At 39.8% G+C, this 17,287-nt stretch overlaps 2 protein-coding genes across 2 annotated transcripts; both read right to left on the bottom strand.

The window, feature by feature from the left end:
* Positions 1 to 797: 797 nt before the first annotated feature.
* Positions 798 to 8,060, bottom strand: fcer1g (Fc epsilon receptor IgFc epsilon receptor Ig). Its single transcript, XM_069672124.1, has 5 exons — positions 7,882 to 8,060; positions 3,043 to 3,134; positions 2,568 to 2,615; positions 1,146 to 1,169; positions 798 to 1,035 (listed from the first exon to the last, which is right to left on the bottom strand). The coding sequence occupies exons 1-5, from the start codon at positions 7,946 to 7,948 to the stop codon at positions 982 to 984; spliced, it is 285 nt and encodes a 94-aa protein (XP_069528225.1). The 5' UTR covers positions 7,949 to 8,060; the 3' UTR covers positions 798 to 981.
* A 222-nt stretch (positions 8,061 to 8,282) lies between these two features.
* Positions 8,283 to 16,880, bottom strand: ndufs2 (NADH:ubiquinone oxidoreductase core subunit S2). The gene is made up of 14 exons (XM_069672196.1): positions 16,763 to 16,880; positions 15,414 to 15,517; positions 14,860 to 15,050; positions 14,425 to 14,545; positions 14,135 to 14,247; positions 13,761 to 13,835; positions 13,557 to 13,634; positions 13,390 to 13,475; positions 12,882 to 13,001; positions 12,388 to 12,517; positions 10,997 to 11,092; positions 10,634 to 10,717; positions 10,203 to 10,260; positions 8,283 to 8,512 (listed from the first exon to the last, which is right to left on the bottom strand). Exons 1-14 carry the CDS (start codon positions 16,867 to 16,869, stop codon positions 8,475 to 8,477), a joined length of 1,401 nt encoding a protein of 466 aa, XP_069528297.1. The 5' UTR covers positions 16,870 to 16,880; the 3' UTR covers positions 8,283 to 8,474.
* Positions 16,881 to 17,287: the final 407 nt, after the last annotated feature.

The following is a 17,287-nucleotide window of genomic DNA, read 5'->3' as shown; positions in this document are numbered from 1 at the left end:
TCAACACGTTATTCTATCAGTGGGATCTGATTATAATGCATGACCCATCTATGAGAAGCCAAACCACTGTCAGATAATTAGTATTATCATTTCTTGTCTTGCTGTTTACCTTACAGGACTGGAGGTTCACCACTCCCTTTGTAATATCTTGGGAGGCAGGATTGAACTAATTTACCTCGGCAATTAAATAAAAGGCTAATTTTAATTAATGGTTTTGTGTTACAGCTCTATGCCTCTTATGGAGGTAGTTTACCCATAACAGCAGTCTGTGTTGTTTCTTTAAGGCTCTTCCTGCTGGGAGTATAAAGGTAGGAATCCCACCAAAGACCCCGTGACTGCCATCCTGTGGCGTGTAGGAAACACTGCTCGGGCTTTACCTATTAGGGTGGCTATGGGCTTTTTTCCACAGCAGATATTTTGACTTCTAACAGGAGGAAAAGCACAGGTGTCAATAATAACTTGAACAATGCGTCTGTTCTATTCAGGTGTCTGAGAAAGCCGTGACAGGCAGTCAGCATGCACACAACCAGGACCATTACATTCATCATCCACCATCTTACGCAAAACTGCAACAAACTCTGATTGACATGAGACTCTTTCAAATGGCCTAAAAGAGGAAGTACAATTTTAAGCAATTGAGGTATGAAGGAAGAAATATGAGATGTATTTTATTTTAAGTATTACAATGCAATATGTCTCGGAAGCATTAACGTTATCGCAAAATGTTTTCATAACATTAAATATGTGCTTTTTTTAGAACCAGAAATCACCTCATCTTTCCTCTCTCTCTCTCTCTCTCTCTCTCTCTCTCTCTCTCACGTCCTCTTTAACTTCCTATAAGTTTCTACAAAAGCAAAATGAACACTGGTGCATGCAATTTCACATCCTCTCAAAATGAAAGCAGGTTATAATATGCAATATTTAAATACAAAAATAAAAAGTATTTAAAGGAAAACATCCGTCGGACTTTGGCTCATCCCGTCACTTCTTCATGCCAATAGTTTCGTAAGTGTCCTGAGCGTGAGGGGTCAAACCCTGGGAGGAAAACAGAGAGGGGAGATTAATATCACTGCATTTAATAATAGAATAATTTAACATGAGCTGTCTTCCATCTTTTTTACATCATTAACAGCATCAAAACTCACCGCATAGATGCCCTCGCCAGCGCTCTGTCAGGAGTACAAAAGAAAAATATTAGATACAGTGTAACCATGAGAAAACAAACACACTAATAATGCAAGACACTGTGTGAAGAGGAAGTGATTCAAGCCAAGGCTAAGCTGTGAGCAGCTTGTGGCTGCTAATAGGAAATAAAAGACTAAATAAGGCAAAGCATGTGTAACAGCGGGTGAAGCGCTCTGAGGAACGTGCATAACGTGATCATGAATGAGAGAACAACAAAGCAAAGTAAAACTTGCAAGAAAGGTGAATGCATGTCATTTAAATTCAGCAATTAAAGAGGGTCGTGAGCAATTTAGTGGCAGGTGGTGAGCATGGCAAAACACCCCTGAGGCGTTGCACTGGTGACATTTTTTATAGCACAGGATAAAAGACAAAATTAAGACTATTGAGAGGCCGAAGGAGGCTATATCCTTGCCGAAGCCAGCTACTTATCTGGCCAATGATAAGCCAGCGCTGGTAAATGAGAAGCCGTCTATTCATTTGACCAGGGCGGAAAGTCATGCGTGTAACACAGCAACCCACTGGATCGGCTACTGGCTAGGCTGATTATTGGCTTCTGAGGCTAGCGACTAGCATGAGATCTTGTCGGTGATCTTATTGGTGTGACGCGTTTCCCATCAGCCAGCAGTGGTTGGTCTGCCAGAGAGGGTAGGCGGAGCTAAGTGGCTGCTTTTCCGCTCTCTGCAAGTGTTGCGAGTAAACAGTAATCTACTATGGCTGAACAAACAAAGAAAAGATGGATGACTACAGATACAACTTCAACAAGAAGTGAAAATCCAAAGAAGAAGAAACAAACTCGACGCTCAGATGAAGCAAACAGTCTGAAAAGGAAAGCGACCGTCAGCCAGGAAAATCAAGAGTTACAAGCGGCGCCCACCGTGGACGTCACACATGCAGCACTGTGTGGATATCTGGGAAGTGTGCTCCCGCAATTACCGTTTATCGCCACAAGATGCCGCCAAAGAGAACGAACCAGAAATCTTCAAGTTTACAACTTTAAGATATTGTGAAACAGGTAGTCAGCACGCTAAGAGTATTGCAACATAAAACACATGCCAAAACATTTTATTTTCCCCTCATTTTGTATGATATTATAAAAAAAATTAAGAAAGAAAAGTTTTTGTTTTTTTGTCTGGAAAACGGGGGGGGGGGATCCGAAACCGAGATGGATTATTATTATGGGAAAACACAGGACAGAAATCACTTTAGATCAGACTTAAACAGTGGACCATCATATATTTTTCGCCTGTTACTGTTCAGATCATGGTTTGCCTCTATCTCTGGTTTTCTCACCCTGTGGCGAACAGTAAGCGTGTGTCTGCGACGTTACGACCTATTTGCAAGCATGTTCGACCACAAGTTGTGCCTCATGTGTTTATTCTCACCTTCTTGCCCTTTGGTTTCCCAGCCTCTGCCTCCTTTGCATTGTAGATCTGCAGAAGACAGACTCAGATGAGTGAAAGGCCAACGTTTGAGTCTTACTGCAGTTTTGCAACCCCCATGGTCATTCAGTCCAGTTTACCGGCCATGAGAAAATGTTGGCTCTCCATGCTCTAGGTACATTAATTCTTCTAAAACAAACTCTCACTCATCGAAGCTGATAGCACCAACAATACACAAAATCCTCGTTACAAATATGCAATGAATATTTAGAAATGCAGTGCACAATGATATCAATGTTTTCTATGCTTTTCCGCCCCTTTCTGATTGTGCAACATGCTTTATTTTGCAGACGACACCCAATTTTCCAATCGAGCATTAACAATGCACCAGTTTAAATTTTAACATGTCTTTACGGCTTTAAATGAATTCTGTGTGAGCTCTTGTAGTTGTGTGTGCTCTTAAAGGAAGCATGCAAACCTTGATTCTGCAGTAGAGCGCTGTCAGGATGATGCCGTACAGAAACAGGATACCATCCAGGACGTAACAAATCTCTGGCTCTGACAGAGCAGCTGAGGAAACACGGGAGGAGACTGTTACAAGCGAAACTAACATTTTTACATCTTATTATTTAAAAGGGATTACTTCAAATAATTAAGGCAATGTAATAACATCAATACATTTTATTGGGCCCAGATTAACTCTTTAAATATTGCATGCATTTATCCGCTAATTCAAAATATATTCTCATGGGAGACTTCCCCTTTCGGTGGCAGGTGTGAAGAAACAGCTGCTATTGCACAATAAACCAAAGTGCAGAGGGCAAACCAAACATACTGTATGTGTTGGAGCTATTTACAGTGTTTGATTATTTTACATTTATTCAGTAAAAGGAAGATATAAGAAGTTTAATTCCATTTGTGTTATTAATATATTTCAGTATTTATTTAGGCTTCTATTCTGAGGTGGTAGTTTGCACCAGGTGACGTAGGCTATAGGTATGGGCAGGTAGGATAGGATATGCGGGCACTGTTTGCTATTATATAATATAAATAATGAATAAATATCATTATTATTATATTATTCTATCATATATTATAGTAAGTATTTGTGCCTGGACTCTGGAGGTTTTGATCGTGCGTACCTGCAGTGTCTGGTTTCGTTTTGAGTTTTGTTGTTGTTGGTTGACGAGACCAAACCACCACTACAGTATGTCTGATCTTACACAGTTCATGGAGGAAGATTTAAGAATAGGAAAGGAGTAAGAGTATAACATTAACTTTGGTATAAGTGTAACTAAATGATACGGAAAATTACAATGGAACAAAATTAAAGTTACAGGATATTCTAAAGGGGGGTTGACACACTGACAAACCACCATTCCTAATCTGAGTGCATAAGCATACAGACATCCGGCCAGTAATGACACAGAGGTGGTGCTGTTAAGTAAGGACACACGCAGAGCTGCGTGTAGGATATGGTGCATAAAGGGTTGATTATCGTTGTGTTGAAATCAGCTGTATTTGGGGCATAGTGCTTGTAGAAGAAGCGTGCAGGCTGACCTGATCAACTTATGTAAATGCAAACACATTAAAAAGGCTTAAAGAGAGGCGAGCTGTATTTGATGTTAAATATTATTAGGGTCAGTTTGCGTACATACGACTAACTTTGAGTTTTGCTTTGATAAAATTCTGACCTCTGGATGGGTTCGAAATGATCACAAATTGATTCAGTTTTAAGGATAAAAAATGGATGCAAAACATAATGTTAAAGAATTAGTTCCTACATCGTGTTACCTGTGTCCATATTTATTTTATTATTACACATTTTTAAAAACAAACTATAGACCTACATTTTCAGTCTGAATTTTACTTACTACTAACTGTATTTATTTACTTAACTTTTGCATCTTAGTCTGCTTTAGTGATTCTGGATTATTTATTTATAAGAGTTTTATCATCTTATTTAGTGTTTTATTATTTTATTCTAGTGTATTTTTTGGATAACCTTTAAGTGTTTTATTGTCTAATTTATGTCCTCCACTTTTTGCTTTTTTTTTGTCTTAACATTTTAATCGTCGAGCTCTCTGTTTACATGTTTTTATTTAGCCTTGTGCATGAATTGGGGGGTGGGGATGCTGATTGTTTTTATTTGTTTGCAGTCTATGTAAAGCACGTTGTGCTTCATTTTAGATGTATGAAAAGAGCTATACAAATAAAAGTCGGATCGATTGATTGGTTAATTTTATTAAGTCCTTATTCTTCATTACTGCATGAATGTACAAGACGATGTCATAAGATTCAGGCTGTGGAATTACTTGGCTTTACGTTCCTTCTACTCCTCCTCTTCAACCAGAAGAAACATAAAAGTAATTTTAATAACTTAAAGTCTAATTTAAGTGCGTCGCTTAACATCACTTAATTATCAGGCTAATAATATATGTAACACAGTCGGGTTGCTGGTTCAGCTCACTTGGTAGAGCAGGTGCCCCATACGCAGAGGCTACAGTCCTCGTCACAGCCTCGACTCCCAGCTGTCAATCATCTGGTGCATGTCATCCCCCACTCTCTACTCCCCACACTTCCTGTCTCTCTTCAGCTGTCCGATCAATAAGGGCACAAAGGCCCAAAAAAATAAGCTAAGATGATCAAACACTTAAAAGTATTTAAAACCTTTCCCCAATACTTTTTATGACGACATTTAATCAATCACATTTTAAGTTCATTTAATTGACTGAGTGGCTGAGTCTGGACCCTGTACAGAGATATGAGTTATACTGTACGTTTGCTTTTTGCCCATGCCCATTTGGATATATATTTCTGTATATATTTCTAGTAAATTTGGGCTTTAATACTAGCTTTTTTTCTTTTTTTACCAACAACACATTGACAACAAAAAGACGAGAGACACACGTCTCTTACATCAAATCAACTCACAACTGAGTCCCACGACTTCAATCATGCAAGACTAGAATGGCAGTAACATGAAAAAATAAAAGAATAATAATTAAATAACATTTGCCAGATCAAGAGGCAGAATATATGAGTAAATAACAAAGTAGAATGGTCATGGTGGTCCTTCCTCTCCCTTATACAGTCATGTCAAGTAATTTTCCACTGGAGCCCATGTTCCTCCTTGCTTTTCTAACTTTATATAATGTACGTATATGTTTCATAGCAGTTTTATATCATTTAAATCCCAGCATAACCTATGAATATGACCAAATTAAAATCTAAAAGTCTCACGTTGTTTATTTACAAGTAGATACAAGAGCCATGACAACACCTGTGACGAAATCCCCAAAATACACACGTCAGTTTTTGTCCTGTCGCCATCACTACTTCCCACTTTCTTTCACATCACAAATTCAAGGAAATGAATCACTTCTCTTAAATCTGTGAACACATGATTGTTTTAACCCGTAAGAGAATCACTTCTAAATAAAGTCCCCCTCTCAGAGTAAGAGTAAAATCAGGCAGGGTATGGAAAAATCCACTCCATTTCTCACACACCTGATGTTATTGTCGGTACGTGGTGGCTTGTGGGTTAAGGATTGATGGACAGCCCTCGTGTGGAGCCGGCAGAGACGCAGGTAAAGGTTTAACTCAAACTCAGCTCAGAGAGATGTGGTGCGATGATCTGCTTCGACATCTTTGGTTTCCGCAAAGGAAACAGCAAAGCGCCCCAAACAACATCAAGCTGATAATACAGTGTGACTAATATGTCAGGACGTTTCCCAACATGCACCTGAAGCTCGACACATATTTTAGCTAACTTATAAGCATGTCAATCAACCACGGCCTTTTGTATGTATTACAACAAATGAACTAGTTTGTAACCTTGCTTTTTTTTAAGCTGTAGGCCACACACAAAGGAAGTAGGCCGTATTTAGCTGTGGCTTGAAGTTCGTGTGAAAGTGAAATATCTCAGGTGCTAGTCCGATATCATGCAGCCCCTCAGTCACTTAACATTTCACAAATGACTCTAAATGAGACGTTGCATTAACGCACACTGGACTTTTACATCATCTGTACATTGCACTTAATTGTATAATGATATACTGTATATGCGTTTTTAATTTCATCCTGTAAGCTTTTTTGCACTCACAATATCCTGCACATCTGAACAGTTTTAAATGACACCTGTTGTACATATTTGTTTAATATTTATTCTTATCGCCCTTTTTCTTTATGTTGTTCTTTTACTTATTTTTATTGTGTGTCTGTTATAATTGTTCTGCACCAAAACACCAACACAAATTCCCTGTTTATGACCCCATCCCATTCTTATTGTGATTTTATTGACAGCTGAAGGAATTTTCTTAATAAATTATTAATTTCAAATACTTTGTGGTCTTTAAAACATCAGAAAATAAGTTCAAAGTTAAGTTCTTTAAATTACTTTATGTAATGTACGTCTAAAACCGAAACATTTGAGTTTCCTATAATGTAAAAAATATTTGAGACGTTGGAACCAGTAAATATTGACATGTTCAGTTGAATAAATTAGTATTTATTTCAATGGTTTTTAAACTCTCATCAACTTAATGCTTTAAATATGCTGTACATATCCTGCTTTCAAGTCTTCTTGGCCTTATATTATCTTATCTTTTAAGGCTAAATGTGTTAACCAATAGTTCATAGTATCAGTAAGCATTTAAAGTTACTTATTTATCTTAAAATTAGAGGCTGTTTTACTACAGATTAATTATTGAAGCCATGTGACAAACATGTATGGGGCAGAGTTGAAAACTGGTGGATTGATCCCTAGTGAGTCTTTAGGCAAGACACAACATACAAAATATTTGCTGTAAAATATTATAATATAATAATACATTATAAGGAACTTGGCAGAAATGTAATAAACAGTTTTTGTCCGAGGCAGAGTGTGTGTGTGTGTGCGGTAGTTGAAAAAGCGGCGTCGCACACCAGCCTCTGTGCCCCTCACCACAAGTAACAAGAATCAACAGGGTCAGCTTCCCTTTTCACAGGAACTGTAATGTGTGACTACACTTCTGCCGCCTGAGTAGCACTGAGAGGAATAGGGCCAAAAGACAGAAAACCTCACACTCGCAATAAAACATGTTCCAATCTGACATCAACTAGTCGTATTTTTCTCATTCCGTGTGGGTGTTTAGACGGACCTTAAAAATCTGTCTCCTCTCAGTGGTTTACTGAAACACAACAGCTTCTTCAAGTCAACAGAATTAGGTTGTTCCTAATAGAAATAATGATTGCCGTGAGGTCTTAAGACACTCACCCGCCTTTACAACCCAGATCAAATATAAAAACACATCTCTAATTTGTCGCCACAACTCACCAGCTCTCCCGAAACTCATCCACAGAGGAACGGCCAGCAGCAGCGGGCTCCTGCCCCACACAGCCATCGCAGCACAGGCTCAACACGGACAACTGGGCTCCTTAATCGCCCAGAAAACAGCAAACACGACGACTTCGGGGTGTGTGTTTTTTGTTTTTTTTACCTCTGATGAAAACTGTTGCATACCTCATAGCCTAGAGGGGAAGTTGTGGTCTGTGCTTTGGTCCATTTGTCTGAGCAGACCACTCCCCTTTTAACACCAAACCAGAGGAAGGACATGCGATCGAGGGTTTGGCCTCTGCTGTCATGTTTAATACTTTTATTTTTGGCACGTTTTCACACAAGCGGAGGAAATGAAGCATTTGAGAAACAACAAGTGTGAGGGTAAAAAAAAACACACATTTTCTGTTCTGGTCATAAAATATTTATTAGGTTTATTTTGGACATTGTACATCACTGATTATAAGCAGAGTCATCTTTCAAAAAGTCTCACTGCAAGCGGATAGTGAACAGGAAGAGAACCTGACTAACACATGTGAGACGGAGAGAATGAATCCTACGCTTCAAGGAACCAACAGGTTAGCAGCATCAAGTTAACGGTCGACCTCGCCGAACACGATGTCCTGTGTACCTGTCAGGAAGAGAAGAAGAGACTCAGTACAACTTCGACAACGATTACTAAACCAGGAATGATAACTGATAACCAACCTGACACCAGTGCGATTAAAACATATTCCTGTAACCTTTCACTCAAATCTGATTTCTCTTCTGTTTCAAATCTTTTTATCTGTTTTCTTTCCTCTGTGAGGTCATCTTTTATTTTCTTCTTTTATTTATTTTATTGTCTTTTATGCATCTCTTTACTTGTATTGCTTTAACTGCCTTTACGATCTTATTCCTTTTATTTGCTTTTATTGGTGTTGACCTTTTGCGCTTGCATCCTGTTCTTTCCTCTTGTTGAATTTTCTCGACGACTGTTTGGCCTGACTGTTGACTGATTACTCTGTTGTCTTCCTGAATTCCTGCCTTTGCTTTGTCTGACAAAGCACTTTGTAAACATCTGTTTTTAAAGGCGCTATATAAATAAAGTTAGTCCTATTATTTCTTTGAGCATCTCTCTGTCTGACTTCTGTCCTTGGTGTACAGCGAAGCTTGTGTCGCCTGAAGAGCATCAAAGACGCACTTCATTTTAATATAAAGCTGCTTGGTTCTGGAGTTAAAGGGCCAGTTCGCCGATTCTCAACCTCAGTCCTGTCGTGCTATTATGGGGAGCTAATGCCATTATGGTAGAGACAAAAAGCCATTTGGCTCTGCGCCTTTGGAGGACGCTATCCGCTTCTCTAATGGGCCCTGGATAACCTCCACCCGACTACGTTAAACGCTTCATCTGTAATGTAGACTTCAGACCTGAAGATATTTTAGACAATCCACCGGTATATTCTCGTCGTATTTCAGGCGAAAAATATAACGTGAATGATAGATAAGAGAGCTGTCAATCATCATTTTGACAGTATCAAATAACTAATTAAAAATAAACTTGTCAGAAAAATGAACACTTGGACGTAAATCAGCATGATAATAACTAGCTATAATGACAGAAACCATGTTTGAGAAAAATGTATTTGGCGTATATTTTGATTTTATAGTTTGACCCATGTCCCATCTGTTAACATGGAGGAGGCGGGCTTTATGACCTATACTGCAGCCAGTCAGCAGGGGGCGCTTGAAATGTTTTGGCTTCACTTTTAGGGAGCTGTCAGGTCGTCCATCTTTTTTTACAGTACATATGTTAAGAACCATCACTTAAACACGTACAGGACAAAATCAGCAAAGACATAAGAGGAACAGCTTTGTCCACAGGGGGCGCCAAAGTCAACACAAACTGAAGGTTCCTCACAGGAGCTTTAATATAAAGCTGCTTAATTCTGTGTTTATTTTAATTACAGAGTCCATTTGTTTTGGACGAGGAGTCCTCTGTGAATGCTTCGGCTTCCAGGTGAAAAACTTTGAGCATGATGAACACTTGGAAATCAACAAACAAAAGCAAACTGAGCACTAAACAACAAGGTAAGCTAACGTTAGCTCCCCTCGCAGGTACTCCTGCCCCCTTAAAAGCATCCAAAAGATGGGGATTTTAAAGGAAAGCATTTTAATCTTTTATTATCTTCAGTTTAAAAACACACAACAGTAAAAACACTGAAACCTAACCATTAGCTAGCGCTGACAAACGCCACACTCTCTGCTAGGACTTCACTGTTGTTTGCTATCGTAATGTGATACATGACATAAAGCTGGATTTTGAACAAGAGTCAATTTCTTACCAATAATGGCGACCACGTCAGCGAGCATGTGTCCTTTGGCCATTTTATCCAGACCAGCCTGGAAAGAACAAAACAGTTATTATTCAGTTGAGCGCATATAAAAGTGAATATTCATAATTCCTGGGATGACAGCCTCCAGTCGATGCACTTACAACTCTAATAGTTTGTTTGTGCGACTTTAAAAGACATTTGTAGCCTCACAGACCAAAATTCAACTGACTTTGTTCAACGTTCATAAACCACAAGCAACGAGATGAACAGGAAGCGGGGATGTGAGAGAGAGAGGGGGCTAAAAATGGTTCTATAGTGCTTTATAAACTACACTTAATGAAGTAAAAGTAGCCTTAAGGACGAGCCGTTAAACACGCTGAATAATTGATACCTGGTGTGTTTAATATTTTACAGTGTTTTGTGAAGTTTGGAGCGCTTACCAAGTGAGCGAATCCAGGAGCTTTGATCTTGCAGCGATAGGGTCTGCTGGAGCCGTCGGATACCAAATAAACACCAAACTCTCCCTGCAAGGCGCGCACACACACAGACACACACACACAAACACACAAATACACTCGAGTAAGCATATTACATCACAACAAGTCCCTACAGGCCTACAGCGGCTTCCTAATTAATTAGAAGTGGAGAAACCTCTTGTATACTTAGGATCAACAGAGTACTTACAAAAGCAGGATTGTTATTTGTAAGAATTAAATGGTAACTATGAGGAGTCTATTAAGGCACTTTTAGATTATTTACTTTGCAAATCGTCCAAATAAATTACACATTATGAGTGCGCTCACCTTGGGTGCCTCCACAGCTGTGTATGTGGCCCCTGGGGGGACCTGGTAGCCCTCTGTGTACAGCTTAAAGTGGTGGATCAGGGACTCCATGGACATCTAGGACAATATCAAATGTTACATCTCAGCAGCTGTTATCATAATGTCTGTCTGCACATTTTATCCTTTCAATAGTCAAGACATGATTGATGACTGATGTATAAGAGTCTGTCTGACAATGCAAGTGCAGCCATTCACCAGAGCACAAAGCTGATCTGTTTACACCTGCCTGTAAACACGCACGCGTTGCGGCTGCTGTTACAGATCGTGTTCAGTTACAAGATTCGGCTTCGAGCGTGTGCATTCCCAGCAGCACCTCGTCCCGGATGTGCCACAAAATGTATGTATGCTTTGGTTTCTAAAAGGTTTCTGGTCCAGGCTATGATGTAAGAACTGCTTCACACACACAGAACTCGCAGTCTCCAGATCTATCTGTACATCTTGTGGTGTGTAGATAATTCTGTTGCTGCTTGAGATTGAGAGTTATACATCCTCAGTCCCTCACGGAGGCCTCTTTTACTTCCTCCACGCAGAATAAAAATACATTTTGAACATATCTAAAAATGGTGGTAACTTGCAGAACTTTGACAAACAAGTCCATATGTGATGTTAATTAGGAAACATGTTATTTACAGATTCTACATAGCAATAGCTTCCACCAGCGGCTATCTGATGATGATTAAGCTTCTTATTAATCTCTATAAAACAGACATCTGCATGCTAACAGCTAACAATCTGTCCTAGATCTAAAACTCGACTTGATAAATGACGCTGCGGCATGAAAGCCGTTCAGCGTTCAGATTTCCCGACTTCCTCGAATGCATCAGAAATGATGTCTAATGATGTCTTATTGTTGCTATCAAAGCTTCTGGAAGAGGACTGAACCAAAGGTGATAAAAGTAGGAGAGGGTTTTATTTTGTTTGACTTTTAAACTAACAAAATCATTTTTAAAATTATATATTATATTATATTTATTATATATTATATAATATTGGAAAAGATTGCGCACATAAAGATGTAATGTCAGATTCTGTCACTATCCTGAAGCTTTATAACGATGCACAAAGTTTCAGGGAGAAGAAAATGTTGACCTAAATGTAACACACTTCCATCTCTGAGGTGAACTAAAGGTGATCAGAAGCCTCGGGCGCAGTCAAATTAAAGTTAGCTTTACTCCAGAGCAGGCCTAAATCTGTAAAGAGGGTACTGTGAAGACAAATTAGTGACACTGCTGGAATTTAATTAAAAAGCCAAAGTGATAAAGCGCAGAGGAAAACCCAGCCGAGGAAAAGGGTTCAACATTTTCATCAAGCTTCATAAAACCATCCGACAGAATCAAAGCGTCTGAGCTCACCTTCATCTCAGACCTCTTGGGCGGGGCCACCTTGGCGTCATCCACCTTAATCTCCCCTTCTGGCATCTTGTTTAGCGCCTGGTGCATGATCCTCAGGGACTGCCTCATCTCCTCCACCCTGCACAGATACCTGCACCAGAACACACACACAGAGTGAGCTGCAGATGCTGATCATTAAATCAGCCACTAATCATTGAATAGAGATTACAGGTGAGGAGTTTGTCACTGGTGAGTTCAAGTTAGTCACAAGTAAAGTAAGTTCTTAAGAAACTAGAAACTGTTTCCCGGATGATGTCACCCATACATCAATGACCCATGACATGAATCACCCTCACATGTCATCACACATGACAAATTCATGTTCTGGCATAATCATGTCTGGGCTGCAACTGTGTTGTTTCCCCTGATAAAATATGTCAAAATTAATCAGAGGAAATGATCTCATATCTCAGTCGCAAGAGGGGAGTTAGTAAATGCATCTTAAAATCTCTCACCTGTCGTAGCAGTCGCCCCTGCTTCCGATGGGGACGTCGAACTCGACTTCGTCATACTTGTCGTATGGCTGAGACTTCCTCAGGTCCCACTTGATGCCCGACCCTCGCAGCATCACTCCACTGGTGGGGAGATGAGGAGAGAGGTGAGAAATTGTACAGTTTATGCACATTTACCAGAAGAAGAAGGAGGCCCAAAATACAGACATGCACTAATGGAGACAGTGCCCAGAAAAGGACCTGGCACCACCTCAGCTACCAGCTCCAATTCCATGCTTGCTCCGTACTGTGACTTGAACCAGCCACCCTCCGTTTCCCAAGCCATTTCCCTACAGACTAAGCTCAGGCCAATAAACAGGAAGAACTAGCTACTGTAGTTTTATTATTTACACCCTTAATATTAAAACTATGCTTTAATCTGAGTATTAACTTGTATTTTCAGTGTTTTAGAAGCCCGGAAACATTTGTTAATGTCATAAAAAGGGTCTTTTAGCTTCTACTAGAGGGTTACCTGAAGCCATAGTTAAGCGCCTCCTCTGCAGTTACCACGCCGATGTCCACAGTACGATTCTTCCAGATACGATTATTGGTCAACATCTGCAAGAAAAACCAACATAATCCAAAGTTCACAAACAGATCTTCTCACATGCTTATCCAAGCTTGTTGAAAGTAACTCGCCTCTTCTACTTCATCGATTCTGATGGAGAAATTCTTGCACCACTCATAGATGTCGTCCATCAGGCCCAGGGGCAAATCCTGGAACACATTTAAGTCATCGGTTTATCCATCGAGCTCCTTTTTTTTTTGTTATCAATCTCACAGCTTCCTGCCTCATCAAACAATACAAACTTGATAAGAGCATTGTTCAGTAAATTCTCCCACCTGATGAACACCACCAGGTCGGACGTATGCGGCGTGCATTCTGGCTCCGGACACTCGTTCGTAAAACTCAAACATCTGAGAGGAGACAAGGGTCACACAGTTACTTTAGACTTTAAAGTATTACTTCACTGTTGTGTAAGTGTTTTGTATGTTCTCTCACTTTATAGGGTTCGTATTCAGGCCTTTAATCTAAGTGCAACTGAGTGTGTACTGAGTGCACACTTATGTCAAAAACTGTAGAGTATTCAGCAATCTTGGGAATGTTTCTGAGGAGCTGTGAGTCTAAAAACAGACATTTCCCAAGATAAATATAGTTTAAAAGAGAATAAAATGACACACTGGTTGTGGGGCTGCAACATAAAAACACTCCCGACCTTCTCTCTCTCCTCAAACATCCAGAAGAAGGGGGTCATGGCACCGATGTCGAGGGCGTGGGTGGTGACGGCCATGATGTGGTTCAGGATACGAGTCAACTCTCCATACAGAACTACAAACACAACACAGAACAAATCCAATCATTTAAAGCTGAAATTATGTGTTCCTAGTTTGTGCCTGTATGTTCTGCTCTGTTTAACATATTTAAATAAGAGAAAGCCTTAAATCAGTGTCGAGGCATTTTAAGGCCTTCAATCATTTGACTTTACGGCCACTTTCTACACTGTACCTCTGATCCACTGTGCACGGGGCGGAGCTTCAATGTTGAGCAGCTTCTCCACAGCCAGTGAGTAGGCCTCCTCATTGCACATCATGGAAACATAGTCCAGACGGTCAAAGTAGGGCAAAGCCTGTAACATTAAAGAGAGGAACTGAAGAACTGCGTAAGGGATTTCCAAAAATGATGCAACAAGCTAAATTATTTCTGATCAAATCTGTTGAATTACAAGCAAATTTTTAAGAGTGAAGGTCAGGTGTTGTTAGCTCTTGCACAATTTGCTTTTACACATATTCAGATCTTGCAGATTTACAGTAAGTTGAACACAAAAAGTGTTTTGCAATAAGTGGTGTTGCAATTGTGTCTGAGTTAAAACCAAGAGGACCACTGAGTCTTAACTTCCTGATTTCACATGCTTCTATTCAAATTGGTACTAATAATCAGTACCTGCAAGTAGGTCTTGTACTCAATGAGCTTCTCTGTGCCTCGGTGAAGCAGCCCGATGTGGGGGTCGCATTTCTTGACGGACTCTCCGCTGAGCTCCAGGACGAGACGCAGCACGCCGTGAGCTGCGGGGTGCTGGGGACCAAAGTTAATGGTCAGGTTGGACACCTCTTTCTCTGCATCAGGGTCCTTGTCTGCAGGAAGACAACAAAACAATACAGGCAGGGTGGGTTACGGCAAAGGGGATTAGTTTTCATTGATGTGTTTTCAATGACAACAAAACCTGTGATGCAAAAATAATTCCCAATAAAAATTTGAAAATAATCACAATATTTTCTTTCCATTTCATACAGGCCTATCTTGATACATTTCTTATGATCAAGCCTGCAAGTATAAACCCATAGAGAGAAGTCACCCAATATATTGATTAACACCAACAATTCAATCCAGTGTGCTTTGTACATTTAAACAGTCCCAAATGAAGTTAAAAGTGAGTAGTTAGCTGAGACTTAGCTTTAAATGGTAGCCCTAAACATGTGACTGTGTGTGAATGTTACCATTCCATGGAGGTGGCTTCCATTTCTCATTAAAGGCAGTTGGGTACATCACTGCCCCGGCAAACTGCTCGGTCCACTCCACATCCGGCTGCCATTGTTTCTGCCTGCAAACAAACATTGAAAAGATTCTTAACATGAGGTAACACTGTTTTGGTAGAATCTCAAGTTTCACAACACAAACATTCCAGAGATAGGTAGGTGGCACTTCTCACGCTACCTGGATCGTACCACAGAAGCTTTGATCTCATTTGTTAAGGCTGTCATTTGGGTACTGGGCTGCACTTTGCTTGCAAACTTGACAACAGATAATCAGAGCTGGCTGGTTAGGGAAACACGCAGATCTCAGATATAGCCTAGGCCATGGGAGAAGTTGTATGGAATATTAGTGCATGAAATGTAGAATTTCTAATAAATAAAAAGAACAACTGGTAGTTTGGAAAAAGACGTGCTTACATTAGATTGAATATTATGAATTTAGCTAGAATGCTTGTAAACAGATAGTTTACTCCTCGCACATTAGTCCACTTTTTGCTGCTGTGCACTGGCTTCCCATGAGATCTCGAATTGATTTTAAGGTCCTCCTCCTCATATATAGAGCCCTTAATGGACAAGGACCAAGATATATTTCCAACTCCCTTGTCCAATATTTGCCTTCAAGACCACTGCAATCACCTGCTGTTGGTCTGTTAGAGGGGAAAATTGGGGATGCAGCCTTTTTCAATTATGGCCCAAAACTGTGGAATACAGTACCCAGAGACGTCGGGAAAGCCAGTTCACTAAAACAGTTTGAAACCACCAACATCTCATTACACTGGCTATGATTTTCCTTCTTTAAATATGTTGCTGCACAGATTTAGTTCTCTTTCAACGGTGTCTTGATCTTACTGTAAAGCACTTTGAGCTCCGTTTCATGTATGAAAGTTGCGTTATAATTAAAGTTATTATTATTATCATCATTATAATTTGGAACGCACTTTGACCTTACATGGTGCATGAAAGATGCATAGAAACAGTGTGGTGAACACTGACACACGGCGGCTAATATGGATGCTAACCGTTACAGCTTAAGGACTAGCGTCAGCAGCAGGAGAGCTAATCTATCCTGACACATACGGGAGCTGTAGGGATGACAATGCTATTATAGTTTTATGCATGCTCATTAAAACGTTTCACATTCAGAAGAAGAGAACAATTAGACTCGAATTATATTAAAAACACCTAGCCGGCAATAGTTAGCATTATGTTAACATTAGCCTTTCAGTGTGCTTATTTATGTTAGCCTTAAGCTAATACCACTGGCACCATAATGGGGATACAAAGCGTCGCGTTTAGCCTCTTTGTTGTCTTACCTGTTTTGCAGAACAGAGCAGCTAGGGCTCAGCAAATTATTATTTAATATAAGTTTTGTTGAAGGACGTCCTAGCTTGGCGACCGACCTCAACATCGTGGCCGCCATCTTGGCTGTTAGACAACCTCTGGCCAATGACGTAAAGGAGCGTCTTACTTTGTTGTTACGCATGAGGTCTAAAGCGTGAGTGCTGCCACCTATCGGTAAGAGCCAACTTGTTCATGTGCAGTGCAGTTAATAAGATAAGTGTTCAAATAAGCATTTGACAAGTTGCAGGGTGTTTTAAGTAATAATAATAATAATAATAATACATTTAGTTTTTTCTCTTTTTGTATTATATATTTTTATTTGTTTATTGTCACTTGTAATGTTTCTGTTTTAGTTGGCCTGTTGAGAGACTACAGATATAAACTAGCATTCTTGCTGACATGGTAATATTTGCATCCTGTATTTTTATACTGATGTTAATTTATGTGCTTTGTCCCTATCACATGAACTGATACATGAAATATGAATAAATAATCTT

Source organism: Semicossyphus pulcher, unplaced genomic scaffold, assembly GCF_022749685.1.
Source record: "Semicossyphus pulcher isolate SPU_LCO1_2020_fin unplaced genomic scaffold, fSemPul1.0.p SCAF_21, whole genome shotgun sequence".
NCBI lineage: Eukaryota > Metazoa > Chordata > Actinopteri > Labriformes > Labridae > Semicossyphus > Semicossyphus pulcher.
The sequence above is the reverse complement of the archived record's forward strand: the minus strand, read 5'-3'. Positions and strand labels throughout refer to the sequence as shown.

Bases quoted from the DNA above. Each gene is read 5' to 3' on its own strand.
- fcer1g (XM_069672124.1), bottom strand. From the start codon at position 7,948: ATGGCTGTGTGGGGCAGGAGCCCGCTGCTGCTGGCCGTTCCTCTGTGG. The intron at 3,135-7,881 runs GTGAGTTGTGGC...GTGTTTCCTCAG, and splicing joins GATGAGTTTCGGGAGAGCTG to CTGCTCTGTCAGAGCCAGAG. The intron at 2,616-3,042 runs GTTTGCATGCTT...TGTCTTCTGCAG, and splicing joins CGCTCTACTGCAGAATCAAG to ATCTACAATGCAAAGGAGGC.
- ndufs2 (XM_069672196.1), bottom strand. From the start codon at position 16,869: ATGGCGGCCACGATGTTGAGGTCGGTCGCCAAGCTAGGACGTCCTTCA. The intron at 14,546-14,859 runs GTACTGATTATT...TTAATGTTACAG, and splicing joins AGTACAAGACCTACTTGCAG to GCTTTGCCCTACTTTGACCG. The intron at 10,261-10,633 runs GTAAGCGCTCCA...TGTTCTTTCCAG, and splicing joins CTCCTGGATTCGCTCACTTG to GCTGGTCTGGATAAAATGGC.